Source organism: Bubalus bubalis, chromosome 24, assembly GCF_019923935.1.
Source record: "Bubalus bubalis isolate 160015118507 breed Murrah chromosome 24, NDDB_SH_1, whole genome shotgun sequence".
NCBI lineage: Eukaryota > Metazoa > Chordata > Mammalia > Artiodactyla > Bovidae > Bubalus > Bubalus bubalis.
In genome coordinates, this window is record NC_059180.1 from 38,487,303 (window position 1) to 38,504,249 (window position 16,947).

Genomic DNA, 16,947 nt, shown 5'->3' on the forward strand with positions numbered 1-16,947 from the left:
AAAAAAAAGCATCATTTTTAACATGGGATCAACAAAATGATTAACAATATTTCATATTTTTGTTTTTGTAGTAAGTCCTCAATATCCAATGTGCACTTTTAGATTTTTTTTTTAATGTGTACCATTTTTAAAGTCTTCATTGAATTTCATACAATGTTGCTTCTGTATTGTTTTTGTTTTTTTGGCCACGAGGTATGTGGGGTCTTAGCTTCCTGACCAGGGATCAAACCTGTGCCCCCTGCATTGGAAGGCCAAGTCTTAACCACTGGACCACAGAGAAGTCCCTGGTGTGCACTTTGTATTTGGATCACATGAGAACGTGAACTTGCCCCATTTCAGATATTTGACAGTCTTGTGGTATCCTACTAGATAGCGCAGGCCTAGGGAAATCTCTCTGGAATTTACTGCCCTTCCAGAAATGGTCCTGAGTAAAACTATGGAGTGTTTACTTCTGGGAGTTCATGAAATGTATTATCACACAACAAGATGCAAAGACAGGTTTAACAAGAAAGGAGTTGGGTGACAGAAAGTACCCTATATCCAGTTTCAGAGGCGAGGCCAAAAAGTGATGTCCAGGGCACAGCTAGGAGGGTATGAGAAGCTGCAGCCAGGACACGTTTACAAGCTATCTTTAGTGTTCTCAACAAAAGTGGCAGCTGGTCAGAGGTAGAGTTTGGGCTACTACGACTTTATGTTTTATATTTAAATTCATGACTGTCATAACCTGAGCTGTGGCCCAGGATTCAGAAATTGATGTGGATCTTTTTGGCTGCTTGAAGTTCTACTTTTTCAGGATCCGTGGGACGGCACCTGCCCACCAAGGGTGGTGCCACATATGGATTCGACTTGAGCTAATTCGACTATTACACTTCGCAGAGAGCACAAAAGCAAGATAAGGATTCAAACACGTGAGGACAGTGGATCTTAAAGTGGGTTCCCTGGGTCACCAGCAGTGTAAGCAGCATCCCCTGGAATGGGTTATAAAAAGAAAGTCCAGGGTCCTACCCAGATCAACAAGCCAGATGTGGGGCTGGCCCCAGCAGTCTGTGACTCACCAAGACCCCCAGGGATTCTGAGGCAAGCTTAAGGTTCAGAACTTCTAGGGTAGGCCACTCCCCACCCTCCATTTCCCACAGTGAACATATGCTCATGGTGTGCGTGAACTGGGAGCATAAATCTATCGGTCCTGTGTGCTCAGTTGTGTCCAACTCTGCAGCCCCGTGGACTGTAGCCCACCAGGCTCTTCTGTCCATGGGGATTCTCCAGGTAAGGATACTGGAGTGGGTTGCCATTTCCTATTCCCAAGGATCTTCCTGACCCAGGGATGGAACCTGTGGCTCTTGCGCCTCCTGTACCGGCAAGCGGGGTCTTTACCACCAGCACCACCTAGGAAGCCCCCTATTGGTCCTACTGCCCCCTAGAACATGACTGGCCTTTAAGGAAATATATGTTTGCCCAGCTATTGTTCCTAATCCCAAACTGACCACATCATCCAGGGTCTGTTCAGTGCGCCTAGAAACTGGGTGATCTGAACTTATCGAAACACTGTACGGCAGTACTGTTTTATGGACAATTGAAAGGGAATTTCCAAGAGTAATTCTGACTCATGCTTTTCCTCCTTAGGCACCAACTTTAGACTGTAACCACCCCTCTCCATTAAGATAAGACCTTCATTGTAAGAGAATAGACTAGTAAGAGATTAATGCTTAAGCCAAAGGAATGTTGGCTAATGGTGGTATTAGCCAAATGGTAACATTTTGTTGGGGTAGCTCAATGGAGAGGAGGTGCCTCTCAAAGGCCACAGGGAGGGCCTGAGCCCTCGTTACCCTTCCAGGAGTCAGGCCGGGCCTACCTAGATAAGTCATACGCTGCTGCAGGTTAGATGACAGCTGGGCAAACTCTTCTTTCAGGGTGTCGTGTCTGACAGGCATCTGGGCTATGTGGCTCATGGAATACCTGACGGCCTTCTTCTTGTCTTCGGGGGTCGTGGCATGTTTAGCAGCCAGCATGGCCTGGGACAGGGCCGTGTCGGGAGGGACAAAGGCAGAAGAGTATGCAGGAGAGAGCAAGTCCTCATCCTCCACCTCCAGCAAATCCTCCACCTCGCCCCCGGGGAAGGCCCCGCGCGAGGGCCCCGCTCCCAGAAATTCTGCAAGGACCCCTAAGGGCCCGGCTGTGGCTGCGGCTGTTGCTACAGTGGCCAATTTGGTGGCGGGGGCGTCCCTGATCAGCTTGGCAGCGGCCTTGGCCGCCCGGGCTGCTGATGTGGCCACATCAGAGGTGTAGGAGGCAGCGGCCGTGGCCGTGAGGGCAGCACTGGGTTTCATCTGCTGAACGGCAGACCGGAATCCCTTAGGGAGGCCTCCTGGCGGGACCTCAGCCCTCGGGGCTCTGTCCCGAGGGTCCTCCCTTTCCACGGAGGAGTATTCTTCCTCCTTTTCTGAGAGAGCAGAGAGCTTGGACATGTCTCCCGGGTAGTACACGGACTGCTGTGAACGAGGCCAAGCTGAGCCCAACTCCATGGCTAGGGGTGGGGCCCTGAAGCCCCGGAACCTGGCAGGCGGGAAGCCCATTGGGCCTAGGCCAGGCTGGAAGCCCCAGAAAGGCCCAGGGCTGGTCCTGGGAAAGCCTCTGGGAGGAGGCCAGCCTTGTGGTGGTACAGTCCAGGATCCTGATGGTGTGGGTTGAAGGCCCAGGGCAGGTTCCAATTCAGGGGCAGGCCCGGGTCCGAACGCAGGCCCAGGCCCAGGAGCAGGCCTGGGTCCGAACACAGGCCCAGGTCCAGGTGCAGGCCCAGGTCCAGGTGCAGGCCCAGGTCCAGATGAAGGCCCAGGTCCAGGTGCAGGCCTGGGTCCCAACACAGGCCCAGGCCCAGGCCCAGGCTCTGGCACCTGGGGCTGGTCTGGCCCCTCGGCCCCAAGGAGCAAAGCTGCTTGGGCAGGCTCCTCCTCCAGCAGCTGCCCTGGCGCCTGGTACTGCCAGACGGTCTCCAGGAACCTGGGGTGCTGGATGGCCTCGGAGAAGTGGCTGGGACGCCCTCCTCCACGGTCCTCAGCTGTCTGGGCAACGGCGGTCTCCGAGGCGAGCTCCGCAATCTGCCACAGGTCGGAGTCTCCCAGCAGTTGTGGAGCAGCTCCCTGTGGGATGTGGGGCTGGGCTGATGGGGCTGCTCTGGACCAGGTCATGGTTACCCTGCCCCCGACCCTGTCACCCGTCCCTCCCTGACCCCAGTCCCCCTCCGCCATGTCCTTCACTTACTGGGATGAACATGGCCTCATGGAGACTGCTCCAGAGCACCAGGTCCTCGGGTTTGGGGATGGCAGTCACCTTGCTCTGGAGAGAAGTCTGCAGGTGGGATGGGGAAGGAGGTGGGGAACAAGGATTGTGAACCCGGAGGGTACGGTGCTCTCAGTGGCTTCTTCCTCCACACTTGCAAATAGAGGGGCCTTTCCAGACTGTTCTCCTCTTCCCCCGTCCCTGCCGCCGCGCACCCCTGGGCCTGGAGGGCGTGGATCTGGGGTGGGAGGATGGGGCCAGACCCTCACCACTTCCTGCTGCAGTGCACTCATCTTCCGGTTCTGCCCTCTCAAATCTTCTGAGAAGGTGTCTATTCTTTGTGGACTGATCTGTCAAATGAGCCAAGCCTGTGAGCCAGAGTGTGCAGGGTCTGGTCCCAGCCCAGGTTCTTCCCTAGTGCAAATGCAAGGCCTTAGACTGAGAAACCGAGAGGGAAGAACAGTTTCCAAAGCAAGTGTTTCTCACAGAGTGGGAAAGGGTTCCTTGGGCAGATGGGAAATGCTAGGCTTAAAAATCATGTAAGGGGTTTCTGTACTGTAGGACATTGTAGAGCCTTCAGTGACCAAAGTGCATTAAGAATCTCCAAGAAGCAGGCTGAGAAGGCATTGTTGCCAAACAGATTTGACCAAGGATCCTATTTAGCATTTCATAACACAGTTTCCTGACAGTTCCCTTGCTGCTACAGAGGGGAGCTACCCAGCCCAAGAATGAAGTTCTCAGAGTTGCCATGATGACCAAACGTGTACACTGACCTGTACATTAGGGATGATAAGGTAAATAATGTTATTTGGGGGCAAGTTGTAAAACCTCAGCCACAAAACTAGCTGGAGGGTGTGGAGGCCTGGCTTTCGAGCCCAGATCTGACTCACCGGCTGTGACCTTACATTTCAGGGATTCCATATCCTTTCACATCATGGTGATTTCTGGGTTGATATCCTTACGGCTACAGGAGCTAGAACATATGCCTATGCAAGGTTTACTCTACTTTTCAGTGTGAACAAAGTTTCCCAGACAAAGAATAAGTATTCTCTTTCTGCTAAGTTGATGGACTTTAAGTCTGGAGCTTCTAGGACTTGAGAACGAAGCCAACCCGGAGGAAAGTACCACTGAAGGAGAAACCTTGATGTGGTATGAGCACCTTCATCTGGCTGTACCTGACAACATTCCTGACATTTTCAGTAAACGAGACAATAAATTATTTTGCCTAAGGCAGAATGAATTAGGTTTCTGTCACTCACAAATGTCTTTTCACAGTAGGGTGAGGGTCATGGTGGAAACTGCAGAGAGTTCAGTGGGATGGGCCAAGTGGCTGGGCCATGTCAGTCCCCTTCTCTTGCCCCCATAGCTATGTTCGTTGACTAAGAATAGGCTTCTTGGATTTATCTGGTCACCCCAGCCGCCAGAGGTTCAAGCAGCAGGACCACTATGAGGGATGCTGGGGAGGGTCTACCTTCTCAAACACGTCTTTCAGCATGGCCACCTCCTTCCCGAGGGTTTCAACGGAGACCTTGAGTGCATAAATGTCTGTGAGCAGATCCTGCAGGGTTCTTATGGACTGAAGAGGGAAGAGGAAAGGAAAATGTGAAGTAGAATGTAGTTAGCAGAAAAGACAGGTAAAGTGTGGAAGCTCTCTGGTGATGGTCATGGTTCTAGAAGTCTTCTTGACTCTTCCAAGGCCGAGGCTGGAACATATTCACAGGTCATAAAATGACACTGACGTCAGTCATGCTCTGAGCTCTCAGGGGGCCTAAGTGGGAAGGGGGCAACCCTGGGTGTGAATGTGTTCAGTAAGCAGGAGTCATTCATCATGAAGCATCTCATGCCCTTTAGTGAGAACCATTGGAGGATCAACAAGGCAGTTACTGGATTTACATTTTTAAAGGGTCCTTATGGCTGCATGTGTAGATTCACCCTGGGAGGGTAAGGGGAAAAGCCAGAGGAGGAGGGGGGAGACTTCAAAGCAAGTGCTAATGTGTGCAGTACTCATCTTATAGCTCAGCTCCACCGATGACTGGGGCTGTTACTGCATTTTCCTAGATTTTGAAGTCCTCAATCATTAAATGGGTATGAAAAAATGTGATAATGTATATAGAGGGTATAGTGCATAGTTAAGCATTCAGATAACAAAAATAACAAATGGTGAAATGGCAGAAGTCCTTCTTATCTGTGGTGGCAGTGGTGGCGGTTTAGCTGCTAAGTCATGTCTGATTCTTGCGACCCCATGGACTACAACCTGCCAGGCTCCTCTGTCCATGGGTAATTACATTAAATGTAAATGGTTGAAACTGAATTACATTAAATGTAAATTTAAACATTAAAAGGCACAGATTGGCAGAATAGATAAGAAAATATGATCCAACCTCATACTATCTATAAGAGACACGTTTTATTATCTATTTATTAGGCTGTGCTGTGCAGTATGTGGGATCTTAGTTCTCCAACTAGGGATCTTTTAGTTGTGGCGTGCCGGATCCTTAGTTGTGCCATGTGGGATCTAGTTCCCTGACCAGAGATTGAACCTGGGCCCTCTGCATTGGGAGTGCAGAAAGTCTCAGCCACTGGACATCAGTGAAGTCCTAAGATATAATAATTATAAACATATATACACCTAGTAGTGAAGCCCTAAAAACATATGCGGCAAAATCTGAGAGAATGGAAAGGAGAAATATGACTTCAATATGCCATTTTCAATAATGGATAAAACAACTAGACAGAAAATCATCAAGAAAACAGGAGATTTGAACATCACTATAGACCAACTGGATGTAGCAGACATCTGCAGGACACGCCCCTCAACAGTGGCATGACACACACAGGGCATTCTACAGGATAGCCTATACCAAGGCCGTAAAACATAACTCAATACATTTAAAAAGATTGAAGTCATACAAAATTATGATTTTTGTATAACAAAAACATATAACAATGGAATTAAATTAGAAATCAGTAGCATTTGATTTGGAATTTGAAAGTTCACAAATATATGGAAATTAAACAGCCCTGTCCTAACTAAACAAGGGGTCAAAGAAGAAATTGCAAAGGAAATTAGAAACACTTTGAGATGAATTAAAATGAAAATGCTAGGATTTCCCTAGAGATCCAGTTGTTAAGACTCCCTGCTCCCAACGCAGGAGGCCTGGGTTTGTTCCCTGGTCTTGGAACTAGAGCCCATATGCTGCAACTATGAGTCTGCACGCCACAACCGAAGATCCTGTGTGCAGCAACTAAGACCCAGTACAGCCAAACAAATAGATAAATAAGCTTTTAAAAAATAAATAAAATGAAAACACAAACACACCAAAACTTATGGGATGTAGCTAACACAGTGCTTAAAGAGAAATTTTAGCTGGAAGTGACTATATTAACAAAGAAGAAAGATCTCAAATCAACAGTCTAGCCGTCAACCTTAAGACACTGGGGAAAGTAGATCAAAATAAACTTCAAGGGGATAGGAAAAATGAAATGATAAAGATTAGAGTGGAAACCAATGAAAGAGAAAATGAAGAATAACACAGGGAATCAATGAAACTAAAAGCTGGTTCTTTGAAAAGATCAACAATAAACCTTCTGCTAGATTGACCAAGAGAAAAAGAGAAGATTCAAATTACTAGAATGAGAAATGAAATAGGGAATACCGCTACTGACCCTACAGAAATAAAAAGAATTATGAAGGAATACTATGAACAGCTGTATGCCAACAAATTAGATAAGTTGGATAAGATGGACAAATTCCTAGAGAGACATAAACTTCCAAAGCTGACTCAAGAAAAAAATAGATAATCTGAATAGACCTGAAACTAGTAAAATGATTGAATTATCAAAACAAAAAAAACACATGAAAAAAGGCCAAGCCCGGGTGGCTTCACCAGTGACTTTTATCAAACCTTTAAAGGAGAATTAACACCAACTCTTAACACATTATTGACTAGAGATGTATTAACACTACCGGTGTTCATTTCTGCAAAAATCCCCAGATCAGTAATGTGTTAACAAACTTCTCCAGGGACTTCCCTGGTGGTCCGGTGGTTAAGAATCCACCTGCCAATGGAGGGCACTCAGGTTTGATCCCAGGTCCAGGAAGACCCCACATGCCACACAGCAACAAAGCCCACGCGCCACAAGTACTGAGGACCACTCGCCTTGAGCCCGTGCTCAGCAACGAGCGAAGCTGCCGCAACGAGCAGCCCACACACCAGAGGGAAGAGTAGCCCCCACTCACTGCAACTGGAGAAAGTCTGTACATAGCAATGAAGATGTAGTGCAGCTAAGAATGAATAAATAAATAATAGATCTGGTAAGAAAAAAAAACAACCCCAAACTTTCCCAAAAAACAGAAGAATTCCAAACTCATTCTATGAGGCCAGTATTGCACTGATAAAAATCAAAGACACCACAGGAAAACTATAATATGGATACAAAACTCAACAAAATGCTAGCAACCTGAATCCATAAACATAGAAGACAAACAATCCAATTAAAAATGGGCAAAGATCTGAACAGACATTTCTCCAAAGATGATATATAAATGACCAATAAGCACACGAAAAGGTGCTCAACATCATTAGTGATAGTCCCTCAGTCGTGTCTGACTCTTTGCAACCCCATGGACTGCAGCCCATACAATTGATAAATAAAATTATTTAGCAAAAAAAAAAAAATTACTGATACATGCTACAGATAAACCTAAAGATATTATGGTAAGTGAGGAATGGGGCTCAAGGAAGCACAGGAATGGAGAATGACAGCTAATGGTTTAAGGGGGTTCTTTCTGGGCTGTTGATAATGTCCTAAAACCGACTGTGAAAGTTGCACACGTGTGAATATACTAAAATCACTGCATTCTACGTGTGTGTGTGCTAAGTCATTTCAGTCATGTCTAACTCTTTGTGACCCCATGGACTGTAGCCCACTGGGCTCCCCTGTCCACAGGGTTCTCCAGGCAAGAATAACTGAAGTGGGTTGCCATGCCCTCCTCCAGGGGATGGTCCACATCCAGGGATTGAACCCATGTCTCTTATGTCTCCTGCATTGGCAGGCAGGTTCTTTACAACAAGAACCACATGGGAAGCCCACTGCATTTTAAATTGAGGTATAGGGACTTCTGTGGCAGTCCTGTACTTAAGACCTCCTCACCTTCCAATGCAGTGTGGGTGCAGGTTTGATCCCTGTCCTGGGAGCTAAGATCCCACCTGCCTTGCAGCCAAAAAAACCAAAACATAAAACTGAAGCAATTTGGTAACAACTTCAGTAAGGACTTTAAAAATGGTCCACATTAAAAAAAAAACTTAAATTGAGTATAATTGGTATATAACATTGCTATACACTTTAAATGGATGAACTCTCTGTTATGTGGAATATATCTCAATAAAGCTTTAAAAAATAGCATTTTTGTTTTACCTGGGGGAAACTGTCAACACTGTCTATTGGATAGTATTTATGAGTTATTGTTAATTTTTCTGGGAGTGATAATGGTATGAAGAGACCAGTTTTCCAAGGCCTTATCTGCTGTAGGTGAAAAAATGCTTTTCAGAGAAATCTACAAGGACCAGGTCCCCCATCCACGTAGGACTCCTCCCCCTCCCCTTGTCTCTCCAGGTGTAACCAGGAGGACCGAGTTACCTGAGCAGGTATCAACCTCCCTCCCATGGGGAAGTGCAGGGAAAACCCAGGAAAAATGGCCTGGCTGCCCTGAGGGCAAGGGCTGCACCAGAGAGGAGGAAGACTCTTCTCAAGAGGCGCTAGTTTCAAAGGCTCAGCGGTAAAGAATTACCTCAGGAGACTCAGGAGACCCGGGTTCGATCTTTGCATTGGGAAGATCCCCTAGAGGAGAGCATGGCAACCCACTCCAGTACCCTTGCCTAGAGACTCCCAGGGACAGAGGAGCCTGGCGGGCTAAAGTTCTTAGTGTCACGAAGAGTTGGAAATGACTGAAGCAACTTAGCATGCACAGTGGGACCTATGAGTGTATTTATAGAAACAGGGTGAGCCCGAACAATCTTAATATTAAATAACAAACAATGGTCTTTCATTTTCCCCCGTGAGGCCGGTGGCGGCTGGCCAGCAGGAGTTATCATCACAGATGAGATAACCGAGGCCTCAAGAAGACAGGCAGAGTCTTCTGAACAACTTTCTAGAGCTCCTGGTCAGGGCTGCCTGGGAACCTGTGATTCTGGAAGACTCCCTGGCGCTCAAAGTCTGGGTTGGCACCCCCATGGAAGTTATGGAGACGATGTACATGAGCCAGGAGCCCATCCTTTCTAACTCAGCAGTTCTCAATGGGGCAGCCTGGCCCCCAGCGGGCATTTGGCCAAGTCTGGAGACATTTCTGGTTGTCATGACTAAGGGGTGCCCTGTCCTCTAGTGGCTGGAGGCCAAGGATGCTTAGTGTCCTCAGTGCATGGGACACTCTCCACCACAGAGAAGCCTCTGGCCCCAGATGTCAACCATGCTGAGGGTTAGAAACTGCAATCTAAGCCTGCTTAGTGAGGCCCTGCTGTCCCGCCCCTGAGCCCCCAAACCCGGCAGTGTGCTGACCAGGAGCACCAACCCTCATGCCATTCCTGTAGGTCCTTCCAAGCCATCTCTCCAGACGTCCCCTGGGTGCCTGCCTTAGTCTCCAGGACACCATTCACCCTGTCTGGGATGGATGCTGGGGCTGGCAGGCTTGTCTTTCCCCATAAAGGGTGGCATTTGGTCTGCCAGACTGACTGACGCAGGCGGAGGTGGGGGGAATGGTGGGGGTAGGTTGCAGACTCTTAGCTAAACAGCCTGTACCGCCCTAGAACCAGCTACCATGGCAACCCTAACAATGGGTCACCGTGGTAACCCCAGCATCCTCAGCCAGGCTGGGACTTGGTGACATTCTGTAACGGTGGTGGGGATATTCCTAGGTGTACAAGCAGTCCTCTGAGGGCGGTGTGACCAGTTCCGAACCTGTCCACCAGTCCACTGTGTGAGCTGGCTGGGACATTCCGGGTAATCGTGATTTCTAAAAGCCTTCATCCATCAAGGCAGGCTGCTCTGGAGGGGCTGACACCTCAGACACCATCCAGCTCCGCGGCCTGTGTAACCTGCTCTCAGCCACCCCTGCAGCCTGCTGTGTGTCTAGTAACAATTCTTGTCTTAAGGTCTATCTGTCTGTGGTTAGTACAGTCACTCTGGCTCTCTTCTGGCTGTTACTCGTGTGCAATGTCTTTTTCTATCCTTTTATTTCCAACCTGTTTGTCTTTGAATCAAAGTGTGTCTCTTGGAGACAGCATATGGGTTAGATGATTTTTTTTTTCTTTCTTTTAATTGCTTCTGCCAACCCCTGCTTTTTGTGCATGTGGTAAAACACACAAAGCAATACTAAAGTGCACAGCTTGGCGGCGATCGGCACATTCACGTGTGTACGACCATCACCACTGTTTAGTGTTCCAGAACATTTTCATCACCTCCAAAAGAAAGCCCGTTCCCACCAGGACTCAACCCCCAGCCCCTGGCAACCGCCACTTTCTGTCACTATGGACGGGCCTATTCTGGGCAGATTGCCTGTGAACAGAATCATGCACAGTGCGGTCCTCTGTGCCCAGAGGCTCTCGCTGAGCACGGGGATTTACGGTTCACACTGTGCCGCTTTGCCCCTCATCTCATCAGGCCACCTTGGCCAGAACAGACATCCAGCTCTGTGCTGAGCAGTTCCCACGCTTTATCTTGCTTAATTGTTGTAACAATCTTGGAAGGAGGAAGCCACGGCCGCCCCTCACCCTTCCGGGTGATAAGTGGCGGGGCATCTCAGCGTCCACATTCCTATGCCTTCCGCTTGCCCACTCAGCACAGGCTGAGTCTGGCTCCCCGTTTTCTAACCCTGACCTCTCTGCACCTCCGTTTCCTCATGTGTAAGCTTGGGATAATGACAGCACCTGCCCCTTAAGAGTCGCTAAGAAGATTGACGGAGGAACAGATGTAGCGCCCAGCTCACCTGGCACGCAGTGAGCTCTTATTCTCAAGATCACTTCCCCGGGGATGGGCCCAGTCAGGGAGCTAGGGCGAAAGGGAAATTAAGAGAAGGGGCATGAGACCCAGCAAAGTCAGACTGGTAGACTCTGGCCTGTCCTTCTTGTGGCCCAGTGACTCTGGGTTCTAGGAAGGGAGTTAGGCTTGTCTGCTATCTCTACAAAACCCTGGCACCGGGGCTCCCACCTTTCTCAGCTTAGACGTAAAGCCTGGTGGCCCCTGTGTGTGGATACCGTCTGGGGTGCCTGCTAGTCGAGGCAGTGGGAACAGGCCCCAGGGGGCTCTAATTCTTAGGTACCACCCTGCCTGTCCGGCTAGGCGTGGACGCCTGACCCCAGGTATGCTGTCTCATTCTCTTACCTAAAAATTATAATCAGAAAACCTGGAGACTGGTGGCTGGAAGCTGAGACAGGTTAAAGCCATATTCAAGATGCAGGTTGAAGTGAAGGCTTTCACCCTATCAGGCCCGCCCACCTACTTTCTTCCTTTTTTGCTGCTGCTGAGAAACCCCTGCGTCCTTCAAAGAATACACTCTTTTGTTTAAAAAGAGTCTCAACCCAAATGCCCGTCAACAGCTGAGTGGTTAAACCTGATGTTGTCTGTCCCTACAACAAAATACTATTCAGCCATAAAAGGGGGTGAAGCACAGACCCAGGCTACAATGTGGGTGAACCTGGGAAATCTGGTGCTCAGAGAGAGAAGCCAGACATAAAAGGCCACATATTGCACGATTCCATTTATGCAAAATGCCCAGATATGGTAAATCTTCAGAGCCAGAAAGCAGTTGGGTCTTGTCAGGGGGCGGGGTGGGGAGTGACACGGACACAGGGTTCCTTTTGGAGCCACGGAAACGGTTTAGAAGGGGACAGGGGTGGTGCTCGTATTACATTATCAATGAGCCAAAATGCCATGCGGTTGTTCGCTTTATGCTATGTGACTTGCACCTCAATTTAAAAAAGAAGAGTGTTGGGGAGTTCCCTGGTGGTCCAGTGGCTAAGACTCCATGCTCCCTATGCAGGGGGCCCAGGTTCCATCTCTGGGTCACAGGGGACTAGATCCCACATGCCGCAACTAAGACCCGAGCAACCAAACAAATAAAAATATTTTAAAAATAAAAATAAATTTAAACACAAGAGAGTTAACCTAAGACATCGTGAAATGGTCCCTCCGTGTGATGGATGTCCTCTGGCGCCCCCGCACGCCCATCCTCTGCCCCCACTCAGTGCCCCCAGGAGCTGCTGGCAGGCTGTGCCCTCCACACCCCGGGGTGCTCTGACTTCTGGCCCTACTGTGTGGCCATGGGAGGAAGGCAGGAGAGAGGAGCCAGGGTATTTATTCCCCAAGATCCAACTCTTTCCTGAGGCTGCAGCTCCAGATGGATAACTGTGCGGCATGGGGGGCAGGCGAGCGAGTGGTCCAAGGTGGGTCCTGAAACAGGAGGCCTCGGCTCACTGCCTGTTCCACCGTCATGGGCTCTGCACCCTCAGCCAATCCATGAACGTTTCTGGCTGTCAGTTTCCTCGCCTGTAGGTCCTATGATTCCCAGGGGGCTCAGATGGTAAAGAATCTGCCAGTGATTCTGGAGACCAGGGTTTGATCCCTGGGTTGGAAAGATCCCCAGAGAAGGAAATGGCAACCCACTCCAGTATTCTTGCCTGGAGAATCCTGTGGACAGAGGAGCCTGGGGGCTACAGTCCATGGGGTCACAAAGAGTCAGATATGACTGAGCAACTAACACTAGTTTCTTCACCTGCAGATCCTATAGGTCTTTGATTATTTTATTTTTTTTTTCCACTGAGGTGAGATTCACATAACATACTGTTTGAAAGTGTATGGTTCAGTGAATGCATTTAAAGCATTGACAATGCGGTACAATCACCAGCTCTGTGTGGTTCCAAAACCTCGTCATCACCCCTGAAAGCAAGCCCCGTAACCACTAGGCAGTCCCTCCCACCCCCCGCTCCCTCCAGCCCCTGGCAGCCACTCATCAGCTTTCTTTTTTTTTTTTTTCAGCTTTCTGTCTCTGTGTATGTGCCCCCTCCAGACACTGTGGCCTTCTTACCTCTACGCTGATGAAGGATGCAAACCTGGCCACTCAGGTTGCAAACTCAGGTTCCACCTGAGTCCAAAGCCGAATCCCTCCCCGTTTAAGGGAAGGGCCTCTCATCGGGGTGGGGGGGGTGGGGGGGGTGGGGGGTGGGTAGCGGTGAATGCCGGGCAGGAGAGTCAAGGTGAAGGGCCATGTCTGGAGGCTGGGTGGCTTACCTTGGCCACAGCCTCCTCGTTGCCCTCCACCTTCTTCCGGAGCCTGATCAGGTTCCACAGCTCCTGGGCAGGCTGCCTGGTGCCCTGGCTGCTCTCCAGCAGCTGGGCGGTGGACGGCATGTCCCTCAGCACGGCCAGCTGGCTCTCCAGCATGTCCACGCGGCTCACCAGGTGGTCGAAGATGTTGCCGAGCCTCTTCAGGGGGCTGAGGGTGGGTTGGGCGTCCCCTTCCCGTGGCGGGAATGTGACTGACACAGAGGCTTGGAGGAAGTCCTCATCCCCTGAGAGGTCCTTCTCGAGCTCCGCCATGTGGATGTGCTCCAGGATGCCGTGGAGCAGGAAGTGCAGGGCCTTGAAGTTCACCACCCCGCACTGCGGGATGGCGATGTTGACCAGCTCCGAGAACTTGAGCGAGAAGCTCATTTTGCCAGGGTCATGGGCTGTCCCCAGTCGGCCTTCTGGGCGTGCGTGGGGACAAGTGGTGGCTTTCAGTGGGCCCTTGGGTGGCACGGACAGGTCCTCAGGCTCCTGGGGAGCCTGCAAGACACAGTGGTCAGGGAGAGAATGGCTTCTGCCCTGGTCGGAGCTCAGATCACTTTCCAGTTGCTAGGACACCAGAGAACATGGGCGAGTGGGTGAGCTTCCGAGAGCCTAGGGTGGGCAGAGTAGCTGCTCAGTTAGTCACTGAGGAATGTTCCGACAGACCCATGGGCCATCTTTTATAAATACGCTGTGCATGCTAAGTCGCTTGGGGCTTCTCTCCAGTTGAGATGCGGAGGTTTGGTAGTTGTGGCGGGCGGGCTTAGTTGCCCTTGTGGCATGTGGGATCTCGGTTCCCTGACCTGGGATGGAACCTGTGTCCCCTGCTTTGGGAGGCAGATTCTTAACCACTGGACCTCCAGGGAAGTCCCCAGGCTGACTTAATTCAAGTCCTTCAGTTATGTAAGAGCCAATGACCCCTTCTGGGAAGCAGGCAGGGGGGTGACAGAGAAGCAGCTCACTTCTCAGAAGCCTCTAGTATCAGGACTCCTCCTTGGAGTTAGGAAACCCTAGGTTCCTGCTCTGGGAGCCCAACAAACTGAATAAATGTCAGTTCACTAGCAGATACCGAAGCAAGCCCTGAATTTCTCCTTGTGTAACTGAAGAGAATTCATGTTGGAGCAGACACTTTTTGTAGCATCAGTGTAAATTTCACATAAACCATCGATCAAGTATGCAGTTCATGATGGGCCTCCAAAAAAAAGTCAATGGAGTCTCTAGGGAAAGACCAGTCTGACTCTGGGGTGGTTTTCATGGTCTGGGTTTGGCAATCAAGGTCTCTATCTTCAGGATCTGGTACTAGAACCATGGCCCATTTTGTTTCTGACAACCACTTGCATTGTGGCGGGTGATGTCCGCTGTCCAAAGCCTGAAGTGCAGGGCCTGCTCAGTGAGAGGACCGGACAACTCACGTGTACGAAAGCGGGAGGTCTAACCACACACAGTCCAGCTAATGACCTCCTGCCCCGCACGCTTCTCTCTAGATACTGAGATGAGCATCCTGGGGTTGACTCCAGCCACCCTCAGCTACAAGGGGGTGCAAAAGAGGAGAGAGGCAGCTTGGACAGGGAACTGACCCTGCTAGGCAGGAGTTCACTCCTGTGATGGTAACTTCCCAGGAGCCCTGACTGACAAGGCTGCTGTGCCCCGTGATGAGCTCAAGACCTAACAAGACCAGTCCCGGTCATGCCTGAACTCAGCCAAGAACAGAACGTCGTCTAAACTACAAACATGACCATGTGTAACAGCGGCCTCCCCGGTCCCAACCCGAGGGAGGCCTCCTCCCTCGATGGCAGGGGCCACATGCCCTTAAGCCAGGGGCCACTCCACTGAACCTCTCCTCACAGGGCCGGCCTCGCCCAGCCCACCGGGCCTCCCCCCGCTCCACACACTGCATAAACAGGCAGGCAGGAGCTGCACTCTGGGGACTCCAGCTCCCAGGCCACCTCATCAGTCAAGAACTGATCCTTGAAGCCAGCAGCGGGCTGAGCCCATGGCGCCTGCCACCTCAGACAGAGGTCCCAGTAATGGTGGGTTCAGCTGCCTCCGAGTGGCCACCACGATATCTGGCTGGTACTTCTTCAGACCTGGCCTCTTTTTGGTGCAGCACCTTTCTGCTCAGGGTGTAATATCCACCAGGCTTGAGCCACCCTAGCAGCCTGCTCAGCCATTGGTTGGTGCTGCAGTGGGCCCCTCCCCCAAGTAAGCTACTCGATATTGAGCAACTGTCCACCAGCAGCCATTAGTGGTCCTGCTCAGCCACTGGCTGGTGCCACAGTGGGCCCCACCCCCTCCTGTATATAACAGGAGCCGGATTTCCACTGAGGGAAGATGGTGTTTTTGAGACACCAGTCTGCCATCTTCTCAGTCTGCTGCATGTGCTCATTCGCTCAGTTGTGTCCAGCGCTTTGCAACCCTATGGGCTATAGCCCATCAGGCTCCTCTGTCCATGGGATTCTCTAAGGCAAGAACACTGGAGCGGGTTGCCATGCCCTCCTCCAGCATCTTCGCGACCCAGGGATCAAACCTGCGTCTCTTATGTCTCCCGCATTGGCAGGCAGGTTCTACAGCACTGGCACCACCTGGGAAGGCCCTCTGTCTGCTAGGTTTCCAATTTAAGTCATCATTCCTCGTTCCAACAACTCAGCTCCTGATTTACTGAGCAGAAAGAGCTTGGGCTCGGGAACAACCACACGGCCCCTGTCCTGGCTGAGCCGAGTGGCCGCTTCTTGACCAGTTAGACCGTTAGACTGGCTTTGTTCCTCCAGCCTTCACAGTAAGACTGGTTAGAACACCAGTCACAGAACTCCCTGCTTCCCAACCACACCAGCCCACCCCAACGCAATCACAACACTCCCCACATCGCCCGACAAGGGCTGAGTCCCAGAACAAGTCCTTCTGCCTTAGCCCTCCTGTGAGATGCCCCAAGGGTCCCCACTGTGAGGTTAGACCAAGATTTCTATTTATTTTGGCCATGTGTGCAGCTGATGGGATCTCAGTCCTCCAACCAGGGATTGAACCTGGGCCATGGCAGTGAAAGCACCGAATCCTAACCACTGGACCACCAGGGAACTCCCCGTAGACTAACAGTTCAGGTGCTACTTACCTTGACATCCTTGGTCTTACAGGCTCCCTTGGTTTCCCCTGCTCTCATCAGACATATCTCCACTCAGCAGGAAAGCACCGCCTCACCGTGATAGATCCCCCTTGAGTCAGACCAGCTGCACTCCAGCCCACCCTCAACCTGAGGGTCCTCAATTCCCTACCAGCCCGTGAAATTATTCAGACAAGCCCACCTAAGAGTTCACCTGCTGTAACTAAAACTCCCGTACTACAACTAAAGATCCTGCA

The 16,947-nt window shown here is 50.5% G+C and overlaps 1 protein-coding gene across 27 annotated transcripts in view; it reads right to left on the minus strand.

Moving 5' to 3' along the window:
- The window catches only part of C24H16orf96 (chromosome 24 C16orf96 homolog), a 59,588-nt gene that overhangs the window by 21,976 nt on the left and 20,665 nt on the right, over positions 1 to 16,947 (minus strand). For 13 of the 27 annotated variants that reach the window (XM_025275695.3, XM_044936142.2, XM_044936141.2 and 10 more), the window contains exons 4-8: positions 13,558 to 15,123; positions 4,748 to 4,852; positions 3,546 to 3,626; positions 3,259 to 3,345; positions 1,853 to 3,137 (exon numbers count right to left, since the gene is read on the minus strand). In XM_025275695.3, coding sequence (XP_025131480.3) covers positions 1,853 to 3,137; positions 3,259 to 3,345; positions 3,546 to 3,626; positions 4,748 to 4,852; positions 13,558 to 13,980 — 1,981 coding nt within the window. In that variant the 5' untranslated portion in view covers positions 13,981 to 15,123. Of the gene's footprint in view, positions 1 to 1,852; positions 3,138 to 3,258; positions 3,346 to 3,545; positions 3,691 to 4,747; positions 4,853 to 13,557; positions 15,124 to 16,947 lie in introns of those variants that run through there. The other 14 variants (XM_044936146.2, XM_044936145.2, XM_044936144.2 and 11 more) reach the window with 6 other exon arrangements.